The 25,814-nt window shown below is 47.9% G+C and overlaps 1 protein-coding gene across 6 annotated transcripts in view; it reads right to left on the minus strand.

Moving 5' to 3' along the window:
• The window catches only part of LOC115456645 (zinc finger and BTB domain-containing protein 40-like), a 65,436-nt gene extending 41,309 nt beyond the window's left edge, over window positions 1–24,127 (minus strand). For 2 of the 6 annotated variants that reach the window (XR_003939901.1, XM_030185863.1), the window contains exons 1-6: window positions 24,049–24,070; window positions 18,475–18,515; window positions 16,904–18,015; window positions 5,697–5,827; window positions 4,675–4,867; window positions 160–302 (exon numbers count right to left, since the gene is read on the minus strand). Coding sequence is in view for 5 of the 6 variants with exons in the window: in XM_030185863.1 (XP_030041723.1) it covers window positions 160–302; window positions 4,675–4,867; window positions 5,697–5,827; window positions 16,904–17,966 (1,530 nt within the window). In the remaining variant the exon portion in view is untranslated. Of the gene's footprint in view, window positions 1–159; window positions 303–4,674; window positions 4,868–5,696; window positions 5,828–16,903; window positions 18,016–18,474; window positions 18,516–21,814; window positions 21,899–24,044 lie in introns of those variants that run through there. The other 4 variants (XM_030185864.1, XM_030185866.1, XM_030185865.1 and 1 more) reach the window with 4 other exon arrangements.
• Window positions 24,128–25,814: the final 1,687 nt, after the last annotated feature.

Here is a 25,814-nt window from a genome sequence, read left to right on the forward strand (position 1 = left end):
TGAAAACATTATGAAAAACAACCACCTCCGCATCCCTAAGGATTAATTAAGCTACCACGCAGAGCTGGAATCTGGTCCACCGATACCTCAAGGATTTCACAAGTTTTCTGCTCAAAGCCTTCTAGAGATGAGAAAAGAAAATATGAAAACTGTGATTACTTGCTTCTGTTGGTTGGTTAGGAAACCTTCTTCTGCTGTATCCAGACACTCGATGATAGGGCTCAGCTCCGTGATGCTGTGTATCAGTTCCTCCTTGTGCTGCAACAAAAGCTGAAACAGGCCGTGTTCATCTGCTCCAGGCCCTGCAAAACAAACCAGTATTAACACCCTTGAGGCACCGCTGAAGCCAAACGGCAGCGTCACTGTCACGATAATACAGGAAAAGAGAGGCTGTAGCAAATACAACAGAACTGGAAATCCGTTGTCTGCTTAGGCAAAAGAAAAGATGCCTTATTTCTATTCATCATTGCTGGGTCTCAGTCAGGATACAAAGCAGAACGGTACCAAGTGGAGGAGAATGATTTTGACACAGTGCAGGGAAGTGCGGTGCTTAAAGAAGAAGGAGAGTAAAAGAATTGAAAGGGGGTTTTGAAAGAATTTTGAGGGGGGGAGGGGGGGGTGTTGTCAATACAGTGAAGCACTAAATAACAATTTGAATTTGTTCTTTTCCAAATCCCTCTGCTCCAGAAAAAGGATGAAGAAATTACATGAGTGGAGGAGTGGCCTAGTGGTTAGGGTGGTGGACTTTGGTCCTGGGGAATTGAGGAACTGAGTTTGATTCCCACTTCAGGCACAGGCAGCTCCTTGTGACTCTGGGCAAGTCACTTAACCCTCCATTGCCCCATGTAAGCCGCATTGAGCCTGCCATGAGTGGGAAAGCGCAGGGTACAAATGTAACAAAAATAAAATAGATACTATTGGAGATTCTACATGGAATGTTGCTACTATTGGAGATTCTACATGGAATGTTGCTACTGTTGGAGATTCTACATGGAATGTTGCTATTATTGGAGATTCTACATGGAATGTTGCTATTCCACTAGCAACATTCCATGTAGAAGGCTGCGCAGGCTTCTGTTTCTGTGAGTCTGACGTCCTGCACGTACGTGCAGGACGTCAGACTCACAGAAGCAGAAGCCTGCGCGGCCACATTGGTGATCTGCAAGGGCCGACTTCTACATGGAATGTTGCTAGTGGAGGAGTGGCCTAGTGGTTAGGGTTCATACCTTGTATTTGTTCAGACCCGAATCGGCTAACGCCGTTAATGGTACCGTGTAAGCCACATTGAGCCTGCAAAAAGGTGGGAAAATGTGGGATACAAATGTAACAAATAAATAAATAAAGTGGAAGAGTGGCCTAGTGGTTAGGGTGGTGGACTTTGGTCCTGGGGAACTGAGTTTGATTCCCACTTCAGGCACAGGCAGCTCCTTGTGACTCTGGGCAAGTCACTTAACCCTCCATTGCCCCATGTAAGCCGCATTGAGCCTGCCATGAGTGGGAAAGCGCAGGGTACAAATGTAACAAAAATAAAATAGATACTATTGGAGATTCTACATGGAATGTTGCTACTATTGGAGATTCTACATGGAATGTTGCTATTCTTGGAGATTCTACATGGAATGTTGCTATTCTTGGAGATTCTACATGGAATGTTGCTATTATTGGAGATTCTACATGGAATGTTGCTATTCCACTAGCAACATTCCATGTAGAAGGCTGCGCAGGCTTCTGTTTCTGTGAGTCTGACGTCCTGCACGTACGTGCAGGACGTCAGACTCACAGAAGCAGAAGCCTGCGCGGCCACATTGGTGATCTGCAAGGGCCGACTTCTACATGGAATGTTGCTAGTGGAGGAGTGGCCTAGTGGTTAGGGTTCATACCTTGTATTTGTTCAGACCCGAATCGGCTAACGCCGTTAATGGTACCGTGTAAGCCACATTGAGCCTGCAAAAAGGTGGGAAAATGTGGGATACAAATGTAACAAATAAATAAATAAAGTGGAAGAGTGGCCTAGTGGTTAGGGTGGTGGACTTTGGTCCTGGGGAACTGAGTTTGATTCCCACTTCAGGCACAGGCAGCTCCTTGTGACTCTGGGCAAGTCACTTAACCCTCCATTGCCCCATGTAAGCCGCATTGAGCCTGCCATGAGTGGGAAAGCGCAGGGTACAAATGTAACAAAAATAAAATAGATACTATTGGAGATTCTACATGGAATGTTGCTACTATTGGAGATTCTACATGGAATGTTGCTATTCTTGGAGATTCTACATGGAATGTTGCTATTCTTGGAGATTCTACATGGAATGTTGCTATTATTGGAGATTCTACATGGAATGTTGCTATTCCACTAGCAACATTCCATGTAGAAGGCTGCGCAGGCTTCTGTTTCTGTGAGTCTGACGTCCTGCACGTACGTGCAGGACGTCAGACTCACAGAAGCAGAAGCCTGCGCGGCCACATTGGTGATCTGCAAGGGCCAACTTCTACATGGAATGTTGCTAGTGGAGGAGTGGCCTAGTGGTTAGGGTTCATACCTTGTATTTGTTCAGACCCGAATCGGCTAACGCCGTTAATGGTACCGTGTAAGCCACATTGAGCCTGCAAAAAGGTGGGAAAATGTGGGATACAAATGTAACAAATAAATAAATAAAGTGGAAGAGTGGCCTAGTGGTTAGGGTGGTGGACTTTGGTCCTGGGGAACTGAGTTTGATTCCCACTTCAGGCACAGGCAGCTCCTTGTGACTCTGGGCAAGTCACTTAACCCTCCATTGCCCCATGTAAGCCGCATTGAGCCTGCCATGAGTGGGAAAGCGCAGGGTACAAATGTAACAAAAATAAAATAGATACTATTGGAGATTCTACATGGAATGTTGCTACTATTGGAGATTCTACATGGAATGTTGCTATTCTTGGAGATTCTACATGGAATGTTGCTATTATTGGAGATTCTACATGGAATGTTGCTATTCCACTAGCAACATTCCATGTAGAAGGCTGCGCAGGCTTCTGTTTCTGTGAGTCTGACGTCCTGCACGTACGTGCAGGACGTCAGACTCACAGAAGCAGAAGCCTGCGCGGCCACATTGGTGATCTGCAAGGGCCGACTTCTACATGGAATGTTGCTAGTGGAGGAGTGGCCTAGTGGTTAGGGTTCATACCTTGTATTTGTTCAGACCCGAATCGGCTAACGCCGTTAATGGTACCGTGTAAGCCACATTGAGCCTGCAAAAAGGTGGGAAAATGTGGGATACAAATGTAACAAATAAATAAATAAAGTGGAAGAGTGGCCTAGTGGTTAGGGTGGTGGACTTTGGTCCTGGGGAACTGAGTTTGATTCCCACTTCAGGCACAGGCAGCTCCTTGTGACTCTGGGCAAGTCACTTAACCCTCCATTGCCCCATGTAAGCCGCATTGAGCCTGCCATGAGTGGGAAAGCGCAGGGTACAAATGTAACAACAAAAAAAAAACAAACAAACAAATAAACAAAAAAAAAATCTCACCCAATAGTGAGAAGGACTAATGGAAAGAAAACTATTCCAGGCCTGTGGGATACTTGAGTCCCATCAACCAGCACATGAAGATAGAAAACTGATCTGGGACATTTCTCTCTCGGCATCCAGTCCAGCTCATCAGTATTTACATAGACAAGCAGTAAGAACAAACTCAGAATAAACACAACCACCTTAAACAGCTCGTTAACCTAACATTAACCAGGCAAGCAAACATGTGTGGACCTCTCTCATCTCTGGTCAACTTGTAGAGAACAAGAGATATGTAGGAAGCACCGTGCAAGGTGAAAGCTGTTATTTGATCTATTACTTCGCACCAAATAAACATCTCAGAAACCTCGGGCGGGCCTCTGAAATAGTACAGAAAGAAAATTTTCACGTAAGACCTAATTTCTCCTTCCGTTATGTAGCTTCCCACTATTCCAGAACCTGTGGGATGTTCAAAAGAAATCCCTAGAGTGGGTGGGGGATCCTGGTGCCACCACCCTGAAGACTGAAGCTTCCGAGCAAGCCAATTCCTGGAGATAAAAAGTCTATAAACAAGGAGAAACAGTGAAAGTCACTGCTGAGGCTAATTAGCAGGGAATCTTGCTGCCCTTTGGGATTCTGCCAGGTACATGAACAATCTAACCAGCTTCCGCAAAGCTCTGAAAACACACCTCTTTAACAAAGCCTACAATAACCACCCTCAATGATACAATTCATCCCCCAAACCACCCAAGCACACCTAAAACACTTCACATAACCTACCCAACATCTGTCCATCTAACGCCTTGTTTACCTCAGCTCATGATCAACCATCTTTTAATCATGTACTGACTTTAGCATAACCCTACTCTGTAAGCCACACTGAGCCTGCATTGGCTACTGTTAGAAACAGGATATTGGGCTAGATGGATATTTGGTTTGACCTGTAGGGCAACCCTTATGTTCTTATTCCTCTCTAAGTGTCTCACTTGCCTCACACAGAGATTATTTTAGGCTTCCAGCCCAAGGCTGACATTCTGGGCATCCAAAGGCACCAGTGGCAAATGAATACTGTGGAGCTGATCCTATCATCATGATACACGGACATAAGATCAAAAGACCATACTTTTCCAGTCTGTTGGAAATGCCATAAGAAGATAAAGGGAAGAAAAGGCAAGAGTCTCCTCCAACTTCTTACCCGTTGACTGCAGAGCTGCGCTGCTTTGGGGCTCTCGTTCCAGCAACATGGTTTCTATCTCCTGGTGGGTACTCTTGCACAGCTCCAGCACTGACAAAACTGTCTGAGCCTCGAGCTCCTGCCCAGCCTTCACTCGCTCCACGAGCCTCTGAAATAATGTCTGTGGCTCTCCTGTGACGCACTGTACGACCAACTGAGGAAAAGTAACAGAAGCAGAGAGCAACAAAACACCTGTCAAACTCATCACACAGGCCCACTCTTCCTGGCTGTCGCTAACTGATCTGTAGCGCTGCTGATGCTTCTCCGCCACTGAGTCCCCTGTGCTTGGCCCGATTCCAGTACCTTCCTGGCTTCCTTTAGGAGAATATCAAAAGGAAACAAGAGAGGGAGTGAAGCACAGCAATTCAGGGTGGCAGCTGCTCTCACTCTCTGTATACCAGGGACTTGCAAAACTGATGGGTGGAGAGTCGCTGCAGGGTCAAAGTACGCAGCTGAAACTACACGTGGGGACTTTAAAATTTTAGAGTTACCCATGCAGCTCTGCAACAGTGCGGGTGGAGGGGGCAATATTCAGGCTCTTATCCCCCATCTCCTCTGTCCTACTCAGGTAACCGTCAAGTTACGAACAGTACATTCTTTTGAAAACTGTCCTCAACCTGCAGCGACTCATTTGAAGGCTGACATCAGATGATGCTGAGATTCTATATAGAGAAAAGCTGTACGTGTTAGTGGAGAGTGTTCTGATAAATTACAAAATGCACGGAAAAAAAAAAAGTTTTCCTTTTTTTCAATAAACTATCTATCTGTGATCACCAGTAATAATTTATGGAGCTGGGAGACTAAGGTCTCTGCTATGAGCCCTGGAACGAAACTGCAACAAGGTCTTGACCCATGCCGTAGAACTGAAAGGCTCTTTAAGGCTGCAACAATTCCCAGGAGCCTTCCCATCCCCATGGGCATCAGATATGTAAAGGGACATCAGCTACTTTTCCTTGCCCCAAATGTCAGGTGGTACCACTCACCTGCTTCTGCGCCTCCGAGATCTCCTCGCTATCGGACACTTTCTCTATGAGAGTCGGCGTCTCTGACAGAGCTTTTGAGAAGATGCCTTCATGTCGCACTAAAAAGTCCAGCACGCTCTCCGACCCTGTGGCTGAGAGAAAAGAAACAACTGTGAAATACAACAGCGCACTGGTTACACCCTACTAAAACCCTGCAAGAAAACAGAGGATTCAGAAATATACGACAGGGCAAAAACACAACAAAAGAGATTAAGACAACAGGCACTACCAGAATCCATAGCCACCTCTCCATACCAGGAGCTATATCCACCAACATCTGCCCCAGCACCCCCCACCACCACCACCACTTCATGAAGTATACATGCCAGTGCCCAAAGTAGCCTTCTCTCCCCTGTTAGACTTGCTGGGCTACACCTGTTTTGGCACTCGGAGCAAACCTTCAAAGACTATGGTACAAGACTCCAAGGAGAGATTAAGGGTATCATCAGATACAGACATTTAAGAACACAAGACCATTGGGTCAGACCAATGGTCCATCTAGCCCAGTATCCTGCTTCCAACAGTGGTCAAACCAGGTAACATGAACCTGGCAGAAACCCAAATAGTCAAAATATAAAAGTGAGACTGTTCCACGATAAATAATAACAAAGGAATATTGGAGCAGAGACAACATGGCAACAGACCAGTGGCGTAGGAAGGGTGGGGGGGGGGGGGAGTGCACGCCGCTGGGGGGGTGTCGGCTCCGCCGGTTCACTGCTCTCTCTGCCCCGGAACAGGTTACTTCCTGTTCCGAGGCAGAGAGAGCAGGGAACCAGCGGAGCCGACGCAGCTCCCAGCGACATGCACTCGGGGCAGAGCGGCCCTCCCGCCCGCCCCCTTTGGTAAGAATGCGCTCTGGGGGGGGGGCGCATGCGTGCGCCGAGGGGGGGGGGTGCACCATGCTGCACTTGGGGGAGGGGGGGTGTGCAGCGGCGAACCGCCCCGGGTGTCAGCTGCCCTCGCTACGGCACTGCAACAGACATCCAATAGGCAAAACAACACAAGTCCATTATCAACTCATAACATTTTAACAATAATGTTAACTAATTGTAACTTCTGTATTAACTTAATTTTAATTCATTTTTGTGTAGATACACTGAGGCATCTGATGTCTTTTCTTAAAAGTGAGTTATTGGTTCTCTTATAGCGCACAGTTATTCCAGATCTAAGCTCTACTATGTCATCAATCACTTGACTCATGCGTCGTATTTTCTAAATGTGTAAAACCTCTGTGTAAACCTTAAAACACACTTTAACAAAGAAGGAGCGACTACTTAGCTTAGGTGCGCAGCCAGCACATAACGCTGGCCAACTGACAAAACGAGACACACCCGACGCCTACAGCAAACAAAGGCGTTTCGGTCAACGGCACCGGCTTCTTGGATAATTGAGAAGCAGTCGCTGTAACCTTTGGCGCATAGGCAGGGCTCAGGTCAGACAGACGACTCTTGCTGGAAGCTCTCCCTGGCCAACTAGCCCTGTGGCACAGCCCCAGTCAGGAGCTTTCAGGCTGTCTTTAATTAGAGCTTGCAGTCGGGCTCCCTGCAGCCAGTTCCAGACCGGATATTTGACATCAGGCTTACCGGTCTGTAATTTCCCGGATCACCCCTGGAACCCTTTTTAAAAACTGGTGTCACATTGGCCACCCTCCAATCTTCAGGTGCTACGGATGACTTTAACGACAGGTTACAGATCACTAGCAGCACATCAATTATACAATCTGGATTTTGGAATGGAGATGTTGCGTTGGATTGCAGCAAGTTAAGAAAGATGAAAGAAAAAGAGACTGTGAGATCCGAGATAAGTATTAAGTATAATTGTTGGGCAACATTTTTCGTATTCATTTTCAGCTCAGTCTGTATCCATGGAAGGTTTGTTTGTAAGTGGAGTTTTTTTATGCCTCCTATATAATGAAGGTTTTGCCTTACAAGTAGGAGTGTCTCTTATTTGTGTAGAAGTTGGATTGTGATTCATGGTAACTGAAATCACCCATTATAGTAACAAAGTAGATGACGGCAGAAAAAGACCTGCACGGTCCATCCAGTCTGCCAAAGAAGATAAATTCATATATATTTTTTGTTACATTTGTATCCCGTGCTTTCCCACTCATGGCAGGCTCAATGCGGCGGGCAATGGAGGGTTAAGTGACCTGCCCAGAGTCACAAGGAGCTGCCTGTGCCGGGAATCGAACTCAGTTCCTCAGGACCAAAGTCCACCACCCTAACCACTAGGCCACTCCTCCACTCTGTCCTCTTCAGGGCACAGACCGTATAAGTCTGGCCAGCCCTATCCCCGCCTCCCAACCACCAACCCCGCCTCCCACCACCGGCTCTGGCACAGACTGTATAAGTCTGGCCAGCACTATCCCCGCCTCCCAACCACCAACCCCGCCTCCCACCACCGGTTCTGGCACAGACTGTATAAGTCTGGCCAGCACTATCCCCGCCTCCCAACCACCAACCCCGCCTCCCACCACCGGCTCTGGCACAGACTGTATAAGTCTGCCCAGCACTATCCCTGCCTCCCAACCACCAGCCCCGCCTCCCACCACCGGCTCTGGCACAGACTGTATAAGTCTGCTCAGCACTATCCCTGCCTCCCAACCACCAGCCCCGCCTCCCACCACCGGCTCTGGCACAGACTGTATAAGTCTGCTCAGCACTATCCCTGCCTCCCAACCACCAGCCCCACCTCCCACCACCGGCTCTGGCACAGACTGTATAAGTCTGCTCAGCACTATCCCTGCCTCCCAACCACCAGCCCCGCCTCCCACCACCGGCTCTGGCACAGACTGTATAAGTCTGCCCAGCACTATCCCCGCCTCCCAACCACCAGCCCCGCCTCCCACCACCGGCTCTGGCACAGACTGTATAAGTCTGCCCAGCACTATCCCTGCCTCCCACCACCGGCTCTGGCACAGATCGTATAGTGTTGCCCAATTTGCCAGCTTTCCTATTTTCTGTAAACATTTCTTCATCTGTCTGCTCGTTCTGTCTTGGTGGACGGTAGTACAGCCCTACCAGTATACTCCTTCCCTATACTTTCTATCCATAATTATTCCATGCTGCAATTTGTTTCATGTAGCATATTTAATTTGTTTGATTCAATTCCCTCTTTACCATAGAGCGCACCCCCCCTCCAATTTGATCCCCTCTATCATTGTGATATAATTTGTACCCTCTTAACACAGTGTCCCGTTGATTGTCCTCTTTCCACCAAGTCTCTGAGATGCCTATTATAGCTACCTCTTCATTTAGTACTATGTAATCCAACTCTCCGATCTTATTTTTTAGGCTTCTAACATTTATATACAGGCACTTCAAACTGTGTTTTTTCCTTGCATTCCTTGGATTCCAGGGCTCTGTCCTTTCCTGGTTTTCTTCCTACCTCTCTCTCCGCACCTTTAGTGTTCACTCTGGTGGATCCTCTTCTACTTCTATCCCTCTGCCTGTCGGCGTACCTCAGGGTTCTGTTCTTGGTCCCCTCCTCTTTTCTATCTACACTTCTTCCCTTGGTTCATTAATCTCATCCCATGGCTTTTCCTACCATCTCTATGCTGATGACTCCCAAATCTACCTTTCTACCCCTGATATCTCACCTTGCATCCAAACCAAAGTTTCAGCGTGCTTGTCTGACATTGCTGCCTGGATGTCTCAACGCCACCTGAAATTAAATATGACCAAAACCGAGCTTCTCATTTTCCCCCCCAAACCCACCTCCCCGCTCCCCCCGTTTTCTATTTCTGTTGATGGCTCTCTCATTCTCCCTGTCTCCTCAGCTCGAAACCTTGGGGTCATCTTTGACTCTTCTCTCTCCTTCTCTGCTCATATCCAGCAGACCGCCAAGACCTGTCGTTTCTTTCTTTACAACATTCGTAAAATCCGCCCCTTTCTTTCCGAGCACTCTACCAAAACCCTCATCCACACCCTTGTCACCTCTCGTTTAGACTACTGCAATCTGCTTCTTGCTGGCCTCCCACTTAGTCACCTCTCCCCTCTCCAGTCGGTTCAAAACTCTGCTGCCCGTCTCATCTTCCGCCAGGGTCACTTTACTCATACTACTCCTCTCCTCAAGACCCTTCACTGGCTCCCTATCCGTTTTCGCATCCTGTTCAAACTTCTTCTACTAACCTATAAATGTATTCACTCTGCTGCTCCCCAGTATCTCTCCACACTCGTCCTTCCCTACACCCCTTCCCGTGCACTCCGCTCCATGGATAAATCCTTCTTATCTGTTCCCTTCTCCACTACTGCCAACTCCAGACTTCGCGCCTTCTGTCTCGCTGCACTCTACGCCTGGAATAAACTTCCTGAGCCCCTACGTCTTGCCCCATCCTTGGCCACCTTTAAATCTAGACTGAAAGCCCACCTCTTTAACATTGCTTTTGACTCGTAACCACTCGCCTCCACCTACCCTCCTCTCCTCCTTCCTGTACACATTAATTGATTTGATTTGCTTACTTTATTTATTTTTTGTCTATTAGATTGTAAGCTCTTTGAGCAGGGACTGTCTTTCTTCTATGTTTGTGCAGCCCTGCGTATGCCTTGTAGCGCTATAGAAATGCTAAATAGTAGTAGTAGACATACTGCTCTCTCCTTAAACACTCCTGGCTTTCTTTCACCATTGTTGAAACCTCTCTATTAGGATTACCTAAATGTCCTGTTTCAATAGTAACTCCACATTGAACCATGCATTCTTGGGCAACTGTCGGTTCCCCACCCCCCATCCCCCATTTTAGTTTAAAAGTTAGCACCAGCAGCCTGGTTCCATCCCGGTTAAAGTAGAATCTATCCTTTCGGAATACGCTCCCCCTTTCCCAGAATGTTGCCCGGTTCCTAACAAACCTTGAAAGGTGTTAATAAACAAATAAACCTTTTCCAGGGAAGGGGATGTGGTAGAATTAGAGGACATGAACTAAGGTTGCAGGATGGTAAACTTAGAAGTAACATCTGGAAGTACTTTTTCATAGAGAGGGTGATAGATACCTGGAATGCCTTCCCTCGGGAGGTGGTGGAGACAAAAACGGTAATGGAATTTGAAATACATGGGATAAACATAAAGAATCCTTATATGGAAATATGATGGAATGAAAACAAAATTTGGAAGCGCTTAGAGCAATTCCGGTATCTGGGAGGTAAAGCAAGAGCTGGGCGGACTTCTACAGTCTGTGCTCCAAATATGACAAAATAGGGCAGACTTATATGGTGTGTGTACCGATTATGGAAAGATGGAGACTGGGAATCCAAATGGCAGATGACGTTTAATGTGAGCAAATGCAAAGTGATGCATGTGGGAAAGAGGAACCCAAACTATAGCTACGTGATGCAAGGCTCCACATTAGGAGTCACCAACCAGGAAAAAGATCTAGGTGTCATCATTGATGATACTTTGAAACCTCTGCTCAGTGTGCAGTGGCGGCTAAGAAAGCAACTAGAATGTTAGGTATTATATTTTGTATTTTTTTGTTATATTTGTACCCCCCGCTTTCCCACTCATAGCAGGTTCAATGCGGCTTACATATTATATACAGGTACTTATTTGTACCTGGGGTAATGGAGGGTTAAGTGACTTGCCCAGAGTCACAAGGAGCTGCCTGTGCCTGAAGTGGGAATCGAACTCAGTTCCCCAGGACCAAAGTCCACCACCCTAACCACTAGGCCACTCCTCCACTGGATGGAATTTACGCGGGATGCAAAGAACTAATTATAAAGAAACTACAGACCGTCCAGAACACAGCAGCCAGGCTTATATTTGGAAAAACACGCTATGATAGCGTCAAACCACTCTGAGAAAAACTGCACTGGCTCCCAATCAAAGAACGCATTGCCTTCAAGGTCTGCACCACGGTTCCTAAAATTATCTACAGAGAAGTCCCGAGATACATGACAGACCTCATAGACCTACCAATCAGAAACACTACAAGATCAGCACGAACTTACCTAAATCTCCACTACCCAAGTACTAAAGGACTCAAATACAAATCAACTTATGCATCCAGCTTTTCTTATTTAAGTGCACAACTATGGAACGCATAGCCAAAAATAGTAAAAACAACGTACGACCACCTAAGTTTCCGGAAAGAACTAAAAACAAACCTGTTCAAAAAGGCATACCCCACCGACCCAACATAAAAATCCAAGTTCCTGCGACACTGCAAAACCAAAGACTGTAATGGACACACCTTAACCCTCGTCCCCTCTCCCTAACTTCCCCTATGTATCTACCAAACACGATCCTTTTACCATCAATAACACCTGTATTTGTTCACACCGCAACTGGCGAACGCCGTTACGGTACCATGTAAGCCACATTGAGCCTGCAAATAGGTGGGGATATGTGGGTTACAAATGAAACAAATAATAATAATGAGCAATGGCTCCTACAAAACAAGACTGACCTTAACCCTCATCCGACCCCGCACTCAGTGTGCACAGAATGAGTATGAGAAATATCACAATCTCAATTTTACACAACTATTTTATTAGTCCATGTAAAAGTGATATTTATATCAAACCAATCAACTGAAAGAAAATAATGTCAGACTGGACGCTGATGGTACCAGAACTGACCCAGCTCTCTTTGCTTTCCTCCAGAAACACACTTTTGGGCATCTGCATTACTAAACTTAACCCCTCTTGCCATATTGCTCATGAAGACTGTGAGGTAAGTGACCAGCAGCACAGGTAAAACCCAAAGTTATTATAATACAAGCTTTTTAATTCAAATAGAAATATGGAGGACTCGGGGACCTCAAAGGAAAAAAATGTTTCTGCACCAAATTTAATCTAGTAACTGCCACCTGATCAGTTACTAGAACACAAAAATTGCCCAACATAAAAATGATAGGGTCCCATGGGACCTCAGTCAGTCACATTAGGGGTCCGATATGATTTAAGCCTGAACTGGCAGCCAGTGAGTAAAAGACAACTTTCACTTATATTCCACAATGAACCAGGAAGTGATTAAAACCCTTGACTGAAACTGACCAAAAGTGCTGTTTCTTAGCAAAGAATCAACTTTCTTAGCTATTCCACGTTCCTTTCGATCAGTAAATATTCCCCTAGAAGTCTCTGCAGCAACATTGTATTTACCCTTAACAGTGCAGCTGTGCAGATTCCAAAACATCTGTATTCAATTAAACTAGCCAACGCCCCCCTGGGCAGCTGGAGAAGTGCTTAAATGCATCATTTCCGATTGTCAGGCTAAGTCTTGCGATAAGAACGCAATAATGTGACTCTTATCATGAGACTTGGCCTGGCAGCAGGAGGTGAGTCGTTTAACTATTTTTCCGGGGGGGGGGGGGGGGGGGGGGGCGCAGATTGGCTAATTCAACTGAATAATGAGGTTACGCAGTGACACTGTTAAAAGTACATGGTTGCTGTGCTCCTAAATTTAAGGCTGGGGGGGGAGGGGGGAGGGGTGGAGGACAGTCAGCAAGATTTTGCTTGGGAGCCTTGGCACTGATTCTCTCTAAAGTACGTTAATCATTGAATCCATCATCAGGAAAACTGATAACATTGGGTACATAAGTATTGCCCTACTGGGAAAGACCGAAGGTCCATCAAGCCCAGCATCCTGTTTCCAACAGTGGCCAATCCAGGTCACAAATACCTGGCAAAAAGTACAAAACATTTTATATTGCTTAACGGCTCTATGTTAAGAGCTGATTTTTATTTCTGTGGCCAATATTCTTTTTTGGTGAGAGATGTACTGGATGCCCTGACTACTGAAGAGATCTAGTACTTACCAGGCTACTCTCGATACTTAGAGGACACTCCCAGGGCTTGATTTACTAATAGCCCGATGCTCAGAAACAAATGCGGGTGCAACAGGCCATCAGCGCCCGCATTTACCAACGCACAATGCACAGAGGTCCTTAAAGCGGGAAAGAAAGAGCCTGCAAAGGAACAGCGCGAATAGGATGCTAATGTAGTCAAAAGGATGCAAATAAGGCCATTTCCTATTCCCTCCAATGCTCACAGAACAGCGCACTTCACAAGGGTGCCCTTACCGCTGGAAAACGTATGAGCAGTTGGAACTGGAAACAGGTGACTGGCATCGGACAGCAGCTCTCTCAGCAGTGACTTACCTACCCCCCACTCCCATTTTCAAAATAAAGACAATAATAATACCATAGAGATTTTAGAAGGAGCTAACCTCGTACTCCAACCACATCTGTTTGTTTGAAGAAATGCAAATATGACAGTAGGGTGAGGAAGGGGGAAAAGAGGTGAGAAAGACAGGCTGAGATCCATCGGCAGGGAAGACCGGGAAAGGAGGCGAGAAGGCTGTGAGGCGTTGAGGGCAGCAGGAGAAGCTGCCCAGGAGTTGTTTGGGGGCTCCCCCTCCCTCCCCTTCTCCCACACCCTCCTCCTCTTTCTCTGGATAAAGGCGGCCAAGCTAGAGGTTTCAGTGACAGAGAGGTCTTGTGAGCATGTGCCACGCACTATCCTCCCCCCTGACTTCCTAATGCTCAACGCTACCAGTGCACAATAGATTTGCATACTGATAAGAGCTGAACATTAGGAAGTTTTTTTCCGTGCTGTTCTGCCGCAGTTCCATCCAGCGCCAGAGTTTTGAGCATCGGGACCTAAGGCTTTCTTCTCATTTTATGTCAATAGGTAGAACATTTAGCAAATGATCCCCCTTAGTCACATCCTTATGTGTTTCATTTATGATATGGCATCTGTGGTTTTTTTTTTCACATTTGATAGCTATTTCTGTTTTGCAATGGGTTCAGCTGAGGTTGCAAATATTACAAATACTGAACACGCACAGCTGAGTCTTTGCTCTTCATCTGACCACAGACAATTCTGAAAAATACATTGATGAGATTTCCCTCAAACTGGAAAGGCTCAGCAGTTTTATGCTTCCGTAAATACGGGTGATCTAAATTTTAAAATACTTCATTGGGAGTACAATGGGCAGATACCAACTTTTTTGGATGGCTTAATGAAGGGCTATGGTATTGGTTCTCCGTCTCTCAGAAACCTGATGGAAACACAGAACGCCCAACACACCAAACAGTGAGAAAAGGTTACGTTTATGGAGAACGTGTAACCTGAGCCGAGTTCCTTTATATGAAATATTTGAACGCCACAAACATTAATAAGGAAGAAAACTCGGTAGAGCACTTGTGTATTATAAAGACACTAGTAAAAAAGCCCCGTTTCTGATGCAAATGAAACGGGGGCTAGCAATGTTTTCTTCTGTGTGCATGTGGGAGTGTGTGTGTCCCTGCCCTCTGGCCTCTCTCCCCTCCCCCCTCTGAGTCCTTCACTGTTACAGAGCCAGCGATTTGATTTCGTGCTCTGCTGTTTTCCTTCACTGACTGTGTTACAGAGAGGGCGGGGCAGACACTCATAGGGAAACCGGATATCTCGCCCCCTTCACACTTCCGGCTGGAGGCTTCATAGAACGTTAGTGTTGCCTTTTATATAGAGAGATAGTAAAAAAGCCCCGTTTCTGATGCAAATGAAACGGGGGCTAGCAATGTTTTCTTCTGTGTGCATGTGGGAGTGTGTGTGTCCCTGCCCTCTGGCCTCTCTCCCCTCCCCCCTCTGAGTCCTTCACTGTTACAGAGCCAGTGATTTGATTTTGTGCTCTAAAAAGCCCCGTTTCTGATGCAAATGAAACGGGGGCTAGCAATGTTTTCTTCTGTGTGCATGTGGGAGTGTGTGTGTCCCTGCCCTCTGGCCTCTCTCCCCTCCCCCCTCTGAGTCCTTCACTGTTACAGAGCCAGCGATTTGATTTCGTGCTCTGCTGTTTTCCTTCACTGACTGTGTTACAGAGAGGGCGGGGCAGACACTCATAGGGAAACCGGATATCTCGCCCCCTTCACACTTCCGGCTGGAGGCTTCATAGAACGTTGGTGTTGCCTTTTATATAGAGAGATAGTAAAAAAGCCCCGTTTCTGATGCAAATGAAACGGGGGCTAGCAATGTTTTCTTCTGTGTGCATGTGGGAGTGTGTGTGTCCCTGCCCTCTGGCCTCTCTCCCCTCCCCCCTCTGAGTCCTTCACTGTTACAGAGCCAGTGATTTGATTTTGTGCTCTAAAAAGCCCCGTTTCTGATGCAAATGAAACGGGGGCTAGCAATGTTTTCTTCTGTGTGCATGTGGGAGTGTGTGTGTCCCTGCCCTCTGGCCTCTCTCCCCTCCCCCCTCTGAGTCCTTCACTGTTACAGAGCCAGCGATTTGATTTCGTGCTCTGCTGTTTTCCTTCACTGACTGTGTTACAGAGAGGGCGGGGCAGACACTCATAGGGAAACCGGATATCTCGCCCCCTTCACACTTCCGGCTGGAGGCTTCATAGAACGTTGGTGTTGCCTTTTATATAGAGAGATAGTAAAAAAGCCCCGTTTCTGATGCAAATGAAACGGGGGCTAGCAATGTTTTCTTCTGTGTGCATGTGGGAGTGTGTGTGTCCCTGCCCTCTGGCCTCTCTCCCCTCCCCCCTCTGAGTCCTTCACTGTTACAGAGCCAGTGATTTGATTTTGTGCTCTAAAAAGCCCCGTTTCTGATGCAAATGAAACGGGGGCTAGCAATGTTTTCTTCTGTGTGCATGTGGGAGTGTGTGTGTCCCTGCCCTCTGGCCTCTCTCCCCTCCCCCCTCTGAGTCCTTCACTGTTACAGAGCCAGCGATTTGATTTCGTGCTCTGCTGTTTTCCTTCACTGACTGTGTTACAGAGAGGGCGGGGCAGACACTCATAGGGAAACCGGATATCTCGCCCCCTTCACACTTCCGGCTGGAGGCTTCATAGAACGTTGGTGTTGCCTTTTATATAGAGAGATGATTTTCTCCTCTCTCAGGACTTTTACGTACACCAGCATCGTCTCTTTCTTTTTTTGGAGGGGGGGGGGGGGAAGAGGGGGATTTGGAGTCCATGATGTCCCATTGCTTATCTTGTTATTTTATGACTATGGAAAAAAATCCTTTGGACACCAGACCCCCTATTCTGCAGCTCCAAATTTAGCATTTGCAACGAGTCAGAAACAACAAAGCTCTGCTCTCACGTGTCCCTTTTTTGGAACTGTTTAACAGAAACTACCTGGCAACAAACACAAGACGGAACAGTGAGTTCTGAGACGGTGACTCCAGGGAGAGAAGATTATTTCCCACATTACAAACCCAAGGTTAAAGAATAAAGCAACGACTGGCAGTCTCATACCTGGCTCTGTAATCCTCCTCTTCTTTTCAGGGGGCTGCGTTTCCTCAGCTTCTTGCTTAGCTGTGGAAATCTGCAGTGTCTCAACACACAAATCCTCTTTGGGGGATCCAGAGGTGGACATAACTTCCACCTTTACATCCTCCTCCTGTGCAGCTTCCTGGTTCCGACTCACGTCCTGCTCTGCAAAGAGAGAAGCTGCCGTCACCGATTCCACCAAGGTATCTGTTATGGTCACTGGGTCTGCCACAGCGTTTCCAGTCCTAGACTGTGCTACTAGTGTTTCTGGTTCTGCTGGGGCTTCTGCCAGTTCTGATCCCACCGGAACGCTCACTATCCCAGACTCAGCTACAATCGCTGAGCCCCCCGAAGCGTCGTTTACCCTTGGAGTAGCCGCTGTCCTAGATTCTGCCACTTTTTCAGATCCAGGTGTCCCCAAACCCATCTGGCCCCCAGCTGTTCCCGATTCTGCTGCTGTTCCTGACTGCACCGGAGCACCTGGTACCTTTAGTTCTGCCACAGCATCCGCTGTCTCTGACCCTCCCAGAGTAGGCACAGTCTCTGCGGCTACAGGAGCTGGAGGAATGGTAAGCTTTATGGACGCTTGAGGTTTGCTTGCCTTCTCAGTCTGTAGCAGGACAGGTGCCTCTTTCCTAGGTGATTCCAGCACAACAGCAGAAACTTCCTGACGCACATTTCCCTGAGCAGAGCGGTTCATTAGATCCGTCAGCAAGTTTTTGCAACTGACAGCCACGTCAAACATCTGCAGACTGTCAGCGACGGAGATTATTTTAGTAAAGTTGTGTTTGCCAGGCGGTAGCTTGCCAGTGTAGACCATTTCAAGCAGAAGGGCAAACTCCTCTGGGGTTAGCATTGAAGCATCAATAGAGATGGTGTCCGTACTCTCCAATAAAGATTTAAAGAGTAGGCTGGAGGCAGCCAGTACTATTTTATGTGCCCGAAAGTGTACCACACCCACAAAGATGGTGCAGTCGGAGAACCACTGTTCTTTGCATAAACTATGCAGCTGCTGTAACAGTTGTTTGCCATAGTTGGGAAGCTCCATGGCTGTTGAGGGATGTAGTTCTCACCTTTCTCACACTTCTGATAATTAGCTAGAGGAAGAGAATCAAGAAAGAAATTCAGTTAAATCTTGGCTTAGATTAGAGGAATTATTTTTTTAGCCCGCTCTTATCCAGGGCGGATTACAATAAACCATGACTCTGGAATAATATTAACTTGCGAAAGAAATTTCTCCAGCTCAAACTAATGTGATATACAACAATAAAAAAATTAAATAAATAAAAGGTGAAATGTGCATCCCAAGTCCTCCATGAAAAAACAGAAAATAGCGCTGGAGAGTCAGGAATGATTCCATCACAACATAGCAGAAATTCTCCACTCTCAAAGTAAGGATTGGTTGAAACCATTCCCAAGGGAATGTAGACGATCATCCTTGACTACATGATCATGGCAGATTCAAGCACTTTCAAAGTACGGTCTAAAATATATTCTCATGTGGAGATCACCACAACAACAAAAAAAGGTCAGAACGTTCTCCCACTTTTGCTTACCGTATAAACTGATGTTGAAACGTTCTGCCTACTCCTGTGCTCTGAAACTACAATGAGAAAGCTTATTGTAACACTTGTGTATTTAGAAACTTGCACTTTATTTGCAAGTTTTTCAAGGACTGGCATTTATATACCCTCGTTATATTACTAAGTTGTTGGACAAGTAATATTAGTTGAGTATCTACCCCCTTGATCTTCAGTCCCAGTTCTCAAGGGTTTCCAATAGGTCAAGTTTTCAGGATATGAATAAGCATGAAAGATTTGCATGCCTACTACCACCATCGTACGTAAATCTTTCTTATGCATATTTAAGGATATCCTCAACATCTGATCTTGAGGACTGGGAAGTGAAGACCCATGACCTAACCTATGAAACAGAGATAGCAAGAGACAGAATGTAGACCTTGCATCACTTAGTTACATAAGAACTGCCATATTTGGTCAGACCAAAGGTCCATCATGACCAAACTCATTTCCAACAGTGACCAATTCGGGTCACAAGTACCTAGCAGGATCCAAAAAAGTAGATTCTATGCTTCTTATCCTCAGGGATACGTGGCAGATTTCTTGAAGTCTGCGTTAATGATTTTTGGACTTTCCCTCCAAAAACTGTGAGCATACGTTTAAACCCAGCTACACTAACTCCCTTTACCACGTTCTCAGGCTACAAACTGCACAGCTAAATTCTTTTATCAATTACAAAATATTTTCTCTGGTTAGTTTTAGATAAACTACTAAGTAACTCCACAGTGTGCTCCTGGTCTTTGTAGTTTTTGAAATGAATTAACAACTGATTTGCATTCCATTCATGAGTTTATACCCTTTATCATTATCTTCCTTCAGCCTTATTTTATTTTATTTATTTTATTTAGATTTTGCTCACACCTTTTTCAGTGGTAGCTCAAGGTGAGTTACACTCAGGTACACTGGATATTTCCCTGTCCCTGGAGGGCTCAAAATCAAAGTTTGTAGATGAGGCATCAGAGTGGAGGAGTGGTTAGGGTGGTGGACTTTGGTCCTGGGGAACTGAGTTCAATTCCCACTTCAGGCACAGGCTGTAAGCCGCATTGAGCCTGCCATGAGTGGAAAAGAGCGGGGTACAAATGTAACAAAAAAACAAAACAGAGGGTTAAGTGGCTTGCCCAAGATCACAAGGAGCAGCAGTGGGATTTGAACTGGCCACCTCTGGAGGTCAAGAGCGGTGCTCTAACCACTAGACCACTCCTCACAATCTAAGTTTGTACCCGAGGCAATGGAGGCAGTCCCAGCTGAAGATCCTCAATCACTTTAGCTTGTCGTCATGTGAGATAGCAGAGTAATAAAACAGCAGGCTGAGAACCCAGAAAGCTCAGTTCAAATCCCACCATTGTGACTTCTGCCTCAGGTACACATGTGAAAGGCAAATCTATAAGGTGCATCTAATTGTGGGCCAAAGAATACAGAATAGCTGCACATACACAAGGGACTGGAGTTATTAATGGCTGTGACACACGTAAGTGCTTGGTGGAAGTCTATAAATTTAGTGCGCACCTTGCTTAACACAACTGCAAGTAGGCCATACCCATGGGCAAAGAAAGAGCATGTCACCATGCAGCTTGTACAACTTTAGAATACTATCAGTTACGTGTACTGCATGGCGTACTGAGATGCATCAACTTATGCCAGCCATTGACCTGGGGTTAAGTGGTTGTATTTAAGCTTTGGCATTCTATAACAGGTTAGGTACACTTTAACGCCCTATTGTGCTGTCTTAGACACTATTGAATTGCCCCTTTAAATTGTAAAGTCTCCAAGGATAGGGAAATGCAACTCGTTCTGAAGCTCACTTCCAAAATGATGTGGGCTAAATGCAAAATGCCATCTCCTTCATCATTTTGGTCAACCTTCTCTGTAACTTTTCTGATTTTATTTAAAGCAACGACTTTCAGCAGCGCGGGAGCAGTAACACTCCTGAAGAAAAGTCGCTGCCATTGTGTGTGCTGGATGTCTCTCCACATGTACATATATTGCTGAGAATCAAACATATAAACGGCGAGTGACCGTACTCACTCGCAAATGCGCAGTAGCAGGGTTGCCAGGTGGAAAATTTTTTTCTAGCCCAATCCAGCCCAAAAACCAGCCCAAAACCCGGCCAAACACAAACCCCGCCCCTGACACCCCCACCCCCGCGTCATCACCCCCGCCGTCACCGGCCCCGCCGTCACCAGCCCCGCCTCCCCCGTCACCGGCCCCGCCTCCCCCGTCATCGGCCCCGCCTCCCCGTCATCGGCCCCGCCTCCCACGTCATCGGCCCCGCCTCCCACGTCATCAGCCCGCCCAAAACGTCACTAACCCCGCCCAAAAAACGTCACTAACCCCGCCCCCCCCGCGGCCGAAAAAGGCAAAAAGCCGCCCAAAAAACCGCACAGAAACCCAAAAAGCCGCCCAAAAAACCGCAACCCGCCGCAGGCAAAAATTTCCCGCGGCGGGTCGCGGAAAACCGCCCAATTGGGCGGTAAAACCGCCCACCTGGCAACACTGCGCAGTAGAGACCTTCTCTGCCCCGCCCCCACGTCAATACGTGATGACGGGGGGGGGGGCGGAACACAGAGGGTCTGTACTGCGCATTGCTGAGGGAGGGACACCGCCGTCTAACGCTCCCCCCCACCCGAGTCGCCGCCGCCACCCACCTTCTACCCGGTCGGGCCCTCGCTCCACTATTGAAACAGCGAGGGTCCGGGAACGCAGCACTGAGCTCTGCTGAGCTGCCGACATCGCCCTTCCTTCTTCTTCTCTGCCTCCGTCCCGCCCTCGACGACGTTACGTCACACGAGGGCGGGACAGGCAGAGAAGAAGAACGAAGGCCGATGTCGGCAGCTCAGCAGAGCTCAGTGCTGCGTTCCCGGACCCTCGCTGTTTCAATAGCGGAGCGAGGGCCCGGCCGGGTGGAAGGTGGGTGGTGACGGCTCGGTGGGGGGGCGCGAACTCGGAGGGGGAGGGGCAGCGGCGAACTCGGTGGTGGGGGCGGGCCTTTCAACCCCCCCCCCTTCCTATAATAGCCCGTTTTTACGGGCTCAAAGTCTAGTCATAACAGAAATAGTGGAAATGTAACATCACCACATACACAGAAACATGACGGCAGAAAAGGCCCATCAAGCAAGTGGTCTTACTGTGCCTCCAATGAGTGTCAGAATTTTTTTTTTTTAAACTTTCTATGGTCTGTTTTAAGTCAGAAAGAGAACATCTGAGAGAGGCGCAGACAGTGACATTGTTGATTGAGAACAGTCGGGCTAATATGCAAACAACTAGAATAAAAAGCAGCAACAGAATGAATGAAAAAAAAACAAACAAACAAACAAACCTCATTTTGAAAAGCAGCTCAAGGGTCAAAAAGAAAAAGAAATAACAGTTGGACCTTGAGTATGAAATACTAACTGTATTTTGGAAGTAATGCCCCAGACACACCTGGTCCCTTACCCTGTGCTCCAGCAAACTACAAAATGATTATTCTATGCACCTGATGAGGTTAAAGGTTTTGCTAATAATCGAGAAGTGGGGGAGTAGCTTAATGGATAGAAATTGGGTCACATCCTCCCTGTCTCCTCGGCCCGTAACCTTGGAGTCAACTTTGACTCCTCTCTCTCCTTCTCTGCATATATTCAACAGATCACCAAAACCTGTCGTTTCTTTATCTACAACATTAGCAAAATTCGCCCCTTCCTTTCTGAATACGCTACCAGCACCCTTGTCACCTCTCGCTTGGACTATTGCAATTAACTTCTCACTGGTCTTCCGCTCAGCCATCTCTCTCCTCTCCAATCTGTCCAAAATTCTGCGGCACAACTTATTTTCTGCCAGAATAATTTTACCCACCACACTAACCCACTCCTCAGGTCACTTCACTGGCTCCCTGTCCGATTCCACATACAGTTTAAACTTCTTATACTGACCTTTAAATGCATCCACTCTGCAGCCCCCCCATTACCTCTCCACTCTCCCTACATTCTTCCCCGTGAACTCCGCTCACTGGACAAATCTCTCTTGTTGTCCCCCTTCTCCTCCACTGCTAACTCCAGACCGCTCCTTTTCTCTTGCGGCACCTTATGCCTGGAATAGACTTCCTGGACCTATACGTCTAGCTCCATCTCTACCTGTTTTCAAATCTATGCTGAAAACCCACCTTTTCACTGCTGATTTTTAGCTCCTAGCCAATACTCAATTGCCCTCCCCTTGTCCCTTCCTCCCTTCTCACCCATTACTTCCCTCATCCGTAACTGTCTTGTCTGTCTGTATTACTTAGATTATAAGTTCTATTGAACAGGGACTGTCTCTTTATGTCAGGTGTTCAGCGCTGCGTGAGTCTGGTAGCGCTATAGAAATGCTAATAATAAATAATTCCCACTGCAGCTCCCCTCTGACCCTGGCAAGTCCCTTAACCCCTCTGACCCAGGCAAGTCCCTTAACCCCTTTGACCCTGGAAGTCCCTTAACCCCTCTGACCCCGGCAGGTCCCTTAACCCCTCTGACCCAGGCAGGTACCTTAACCCCTCCGACCCCGGCAGGTCCCTTAACCCCTCTGACCATGGAAGTCCCTTAACCCCTCCGACCCAGGCAAGTCCCTTAACCCCTTCGACCCCGGAAGGTCCCTTAACCCCTCCGACCCTGGAAGTCCCTTAACCCCTCTGACCCCGGCAGGTCCCTTAACCCCTCTGACCCTGGAAGTCCCTTAACCCCTCTGACCCAGGCAGGTCCCTTAACCCCTCCGACCCTGGCAGGTCCCTTAACCCCTCCGACCCTGGCAAATCCCTTAAGGAAAGTGTGGGGTACAAATGTAACAAATAAATAAATAAACCCCCCCGACCCTGGAAGTCCCTTAACCCCTCTGACCCAGGCAGGTCCCTTAACCCCTCTGACCCAGGCAGGTCCCTTAACCCCTTCGACCCCGGCAGGTCTCTTAACCCCTCCGACCCTGGAAGTCCCTTAACCCCTCTGACCATGGAAGTCCCTTAACCCCTCCGACCCATGGAAGTCCCTTAACCCCTTCGACCCCGGAAGGTCCCTTAACCCCTCCGACCCAGGCAGGTCCCTTAACCCCTCCGACCCTGGAAGTCCCTTAACCCCTCTGACCCCGGCAGGTCCCTTAACCCCTCTGACCCTGGAAGTCCCTTAACCCCTCTGACCCAGGCAAGTCCCTTAACCCCTCCGACCCCGGCAGGTCCCTTAACCCCTCCGACCCTGGCAGGTCCCTTAACCCCTCCGACCCTGGAAGTCCCTTAACCCCTCCGACCCCGGCAGGTCCCTTAACCCCTCTGTTGGCCCTGAGACAACAAGATTCTGAGTCCGCTTGACAGAGAAAGAAGCTGCACAGAAACCATGAACAAGGCGGTTTCTCGAACCTGTCCTGCTCCAGGCGACCTGGCTCGACACCCCCGGGGGATATTTCAGAAAAAGCCCCTTCCGTGTAAACAGTCTCTCGGTGTAACAAGAGACCAAAGTTTTAAGGGACAACGGAAGCCGCCCCCACCGCTCGGTTGGGGAGGGAGGGGGGGGGTTGAACTACCGGGCCCCGCTGAGGCTCCGGCACTCACTGACCTACCAGCCCGCAGGGCCTCCTCACGTCACTCACGCCAACAGGCACCAACGCCGTCGCCGCCGCTCACTTCCGGGCCTCCCAGGCCGCCCTAGGACGTAGCACCGCCTCGTTGGTTCTCGCTCAGCCAATCGGGAGTGGGCGGCACTGAGGCGCAGACGCGGTGAGGAAAGGTCCCCGTCGCGCGCAGGTCTCTGAGGTGCGAGGAGTGCAGTGCGCCCGTCGCCTGCCATCAGCCTGAAAGAGGCGCGCCCCCTGCTGCCTGGGAGGGACTGCGCAGCCTGCCTTTGCTGCTGCTGAGCAATATGGAGCAAAGAAGCAACGAACTCCTGCATTGTGTCCAGCGAGGGAGCAACCTGTATTTGCTTCTACGCATCCCCCTAATTTTGGTGCCTATGGGGTCTCATCATGCAAACATCCGTGCAACATTTGTCAAGGAAACTAGAATCACAAGTCCTTTAAATGGGGTAACACAAAGCCCGGATCAAAAATCTGCAGTTATGTTCATGAATTATTAACCTGGATTTGCTGACAGGTTATATTTTTAGTTCTTGATCTGTGGTGCCCACTGTGGCACCTGTAGACAGAAAGTTTTGGGGCGGGAACAGGGGAACAAGCTAGGTGGGGGGAGGGGGGGAAGAGAAGCCAAAATGACATTTCTCTTCTCCCCCCCCCCCCCCTCACACACACACTTTTAAATTAGGAATATTAGACACAAAAGGCATTCTACGCATAAAAGAAACTCTCCCCCCTCCCCAGCCAGTTCTACCTACCCAGTACAAACACAATTATAACTGATACTCCCACCCCCCCCCCCCCCACCCCACCAACACATCATTCAACACATTCTTCTTTGTGGGAGTGAAGTCTGGATCTCTGGATTCTCTCCAGGATTGCAGAGAATCTCAATATAAATCCTCCATCTTCATTTTTCTATCACAAACGCAATATTCCGCAACAATAGAGCTATACCCCTTACAACACGTGGCGGAGCAGGTGGGGGGAAGAGGGGGTGGTGGTTGGGAGGCGAGGATAGGGGAGGGCAGACTTATACGGTCTGTACCAGAGCCGGTGATGGGAGGCGGGACTGGTGGTTGGGAGGCGGGAAATACTGCTGGACAGTGCCCTAAAAAGGACAGGTACAAATTCAAGGTAAGGTATACACATATGAGTTTGTCTTGGGCAGACTGGATGGACCATGCAGGTCTTGTTCTGCCGTCATCTACTATGTTACTATGTTACTGGCAAAGAGTCTCTCTGGTACTGAGATTAGCAGTAGGTCAGAGCTGGCAGAATGCTGTACAATGCCCTCTTTCAGCAACATTCAAGGTAAGAACTAAGTTCTGTAACGTGGCTAACACATGAAAGGGATCTAAAACTGGCTTACAAAAATGGCCACTACTACCTCATGGACTACCGGAAACAAAACAGGGCACACTTTGACCCAGTAAGCAGAGGGAAAAGCACCATGGGAGTAGAGCCTACCAACTACCAACATCGTGACGTGAGCATTTAACACAAGCTAGTGGAATCACGGAGCCCAGTACCCTACACCCACCACAATGCATTGCTGATGTGGCTCTCGGGTGAGTGTGCGCATAACAGAAAAGGTGTCCCACTCACCCGAGAGCCACATCAGAACCAGGGAAAGGCTGTCAAAGGATAGAACACATTCTATCCTGTGATAGGGAGGCGGGACTGGTGGTTGGAGGCGGGGAATAGTGCTGGGCAGACTTATACGGTCTGTGCCATGAAAAAGACAGGTACAAATC

This window comes from Microcaecilia unicolor, chromosome 13 (assembly GCF_901765095.1).
Source record: "Microcaecilia unicolor chromosome 13, aMicUni1.1, whole genome shotgun sequence".
Lineage (NCBI taxonomy): Eukaryota > Metazoa > Chordata > Amphibia > Gymnophiona > Siphonopidae > Microcaecilia > Microcaecilia unicolor.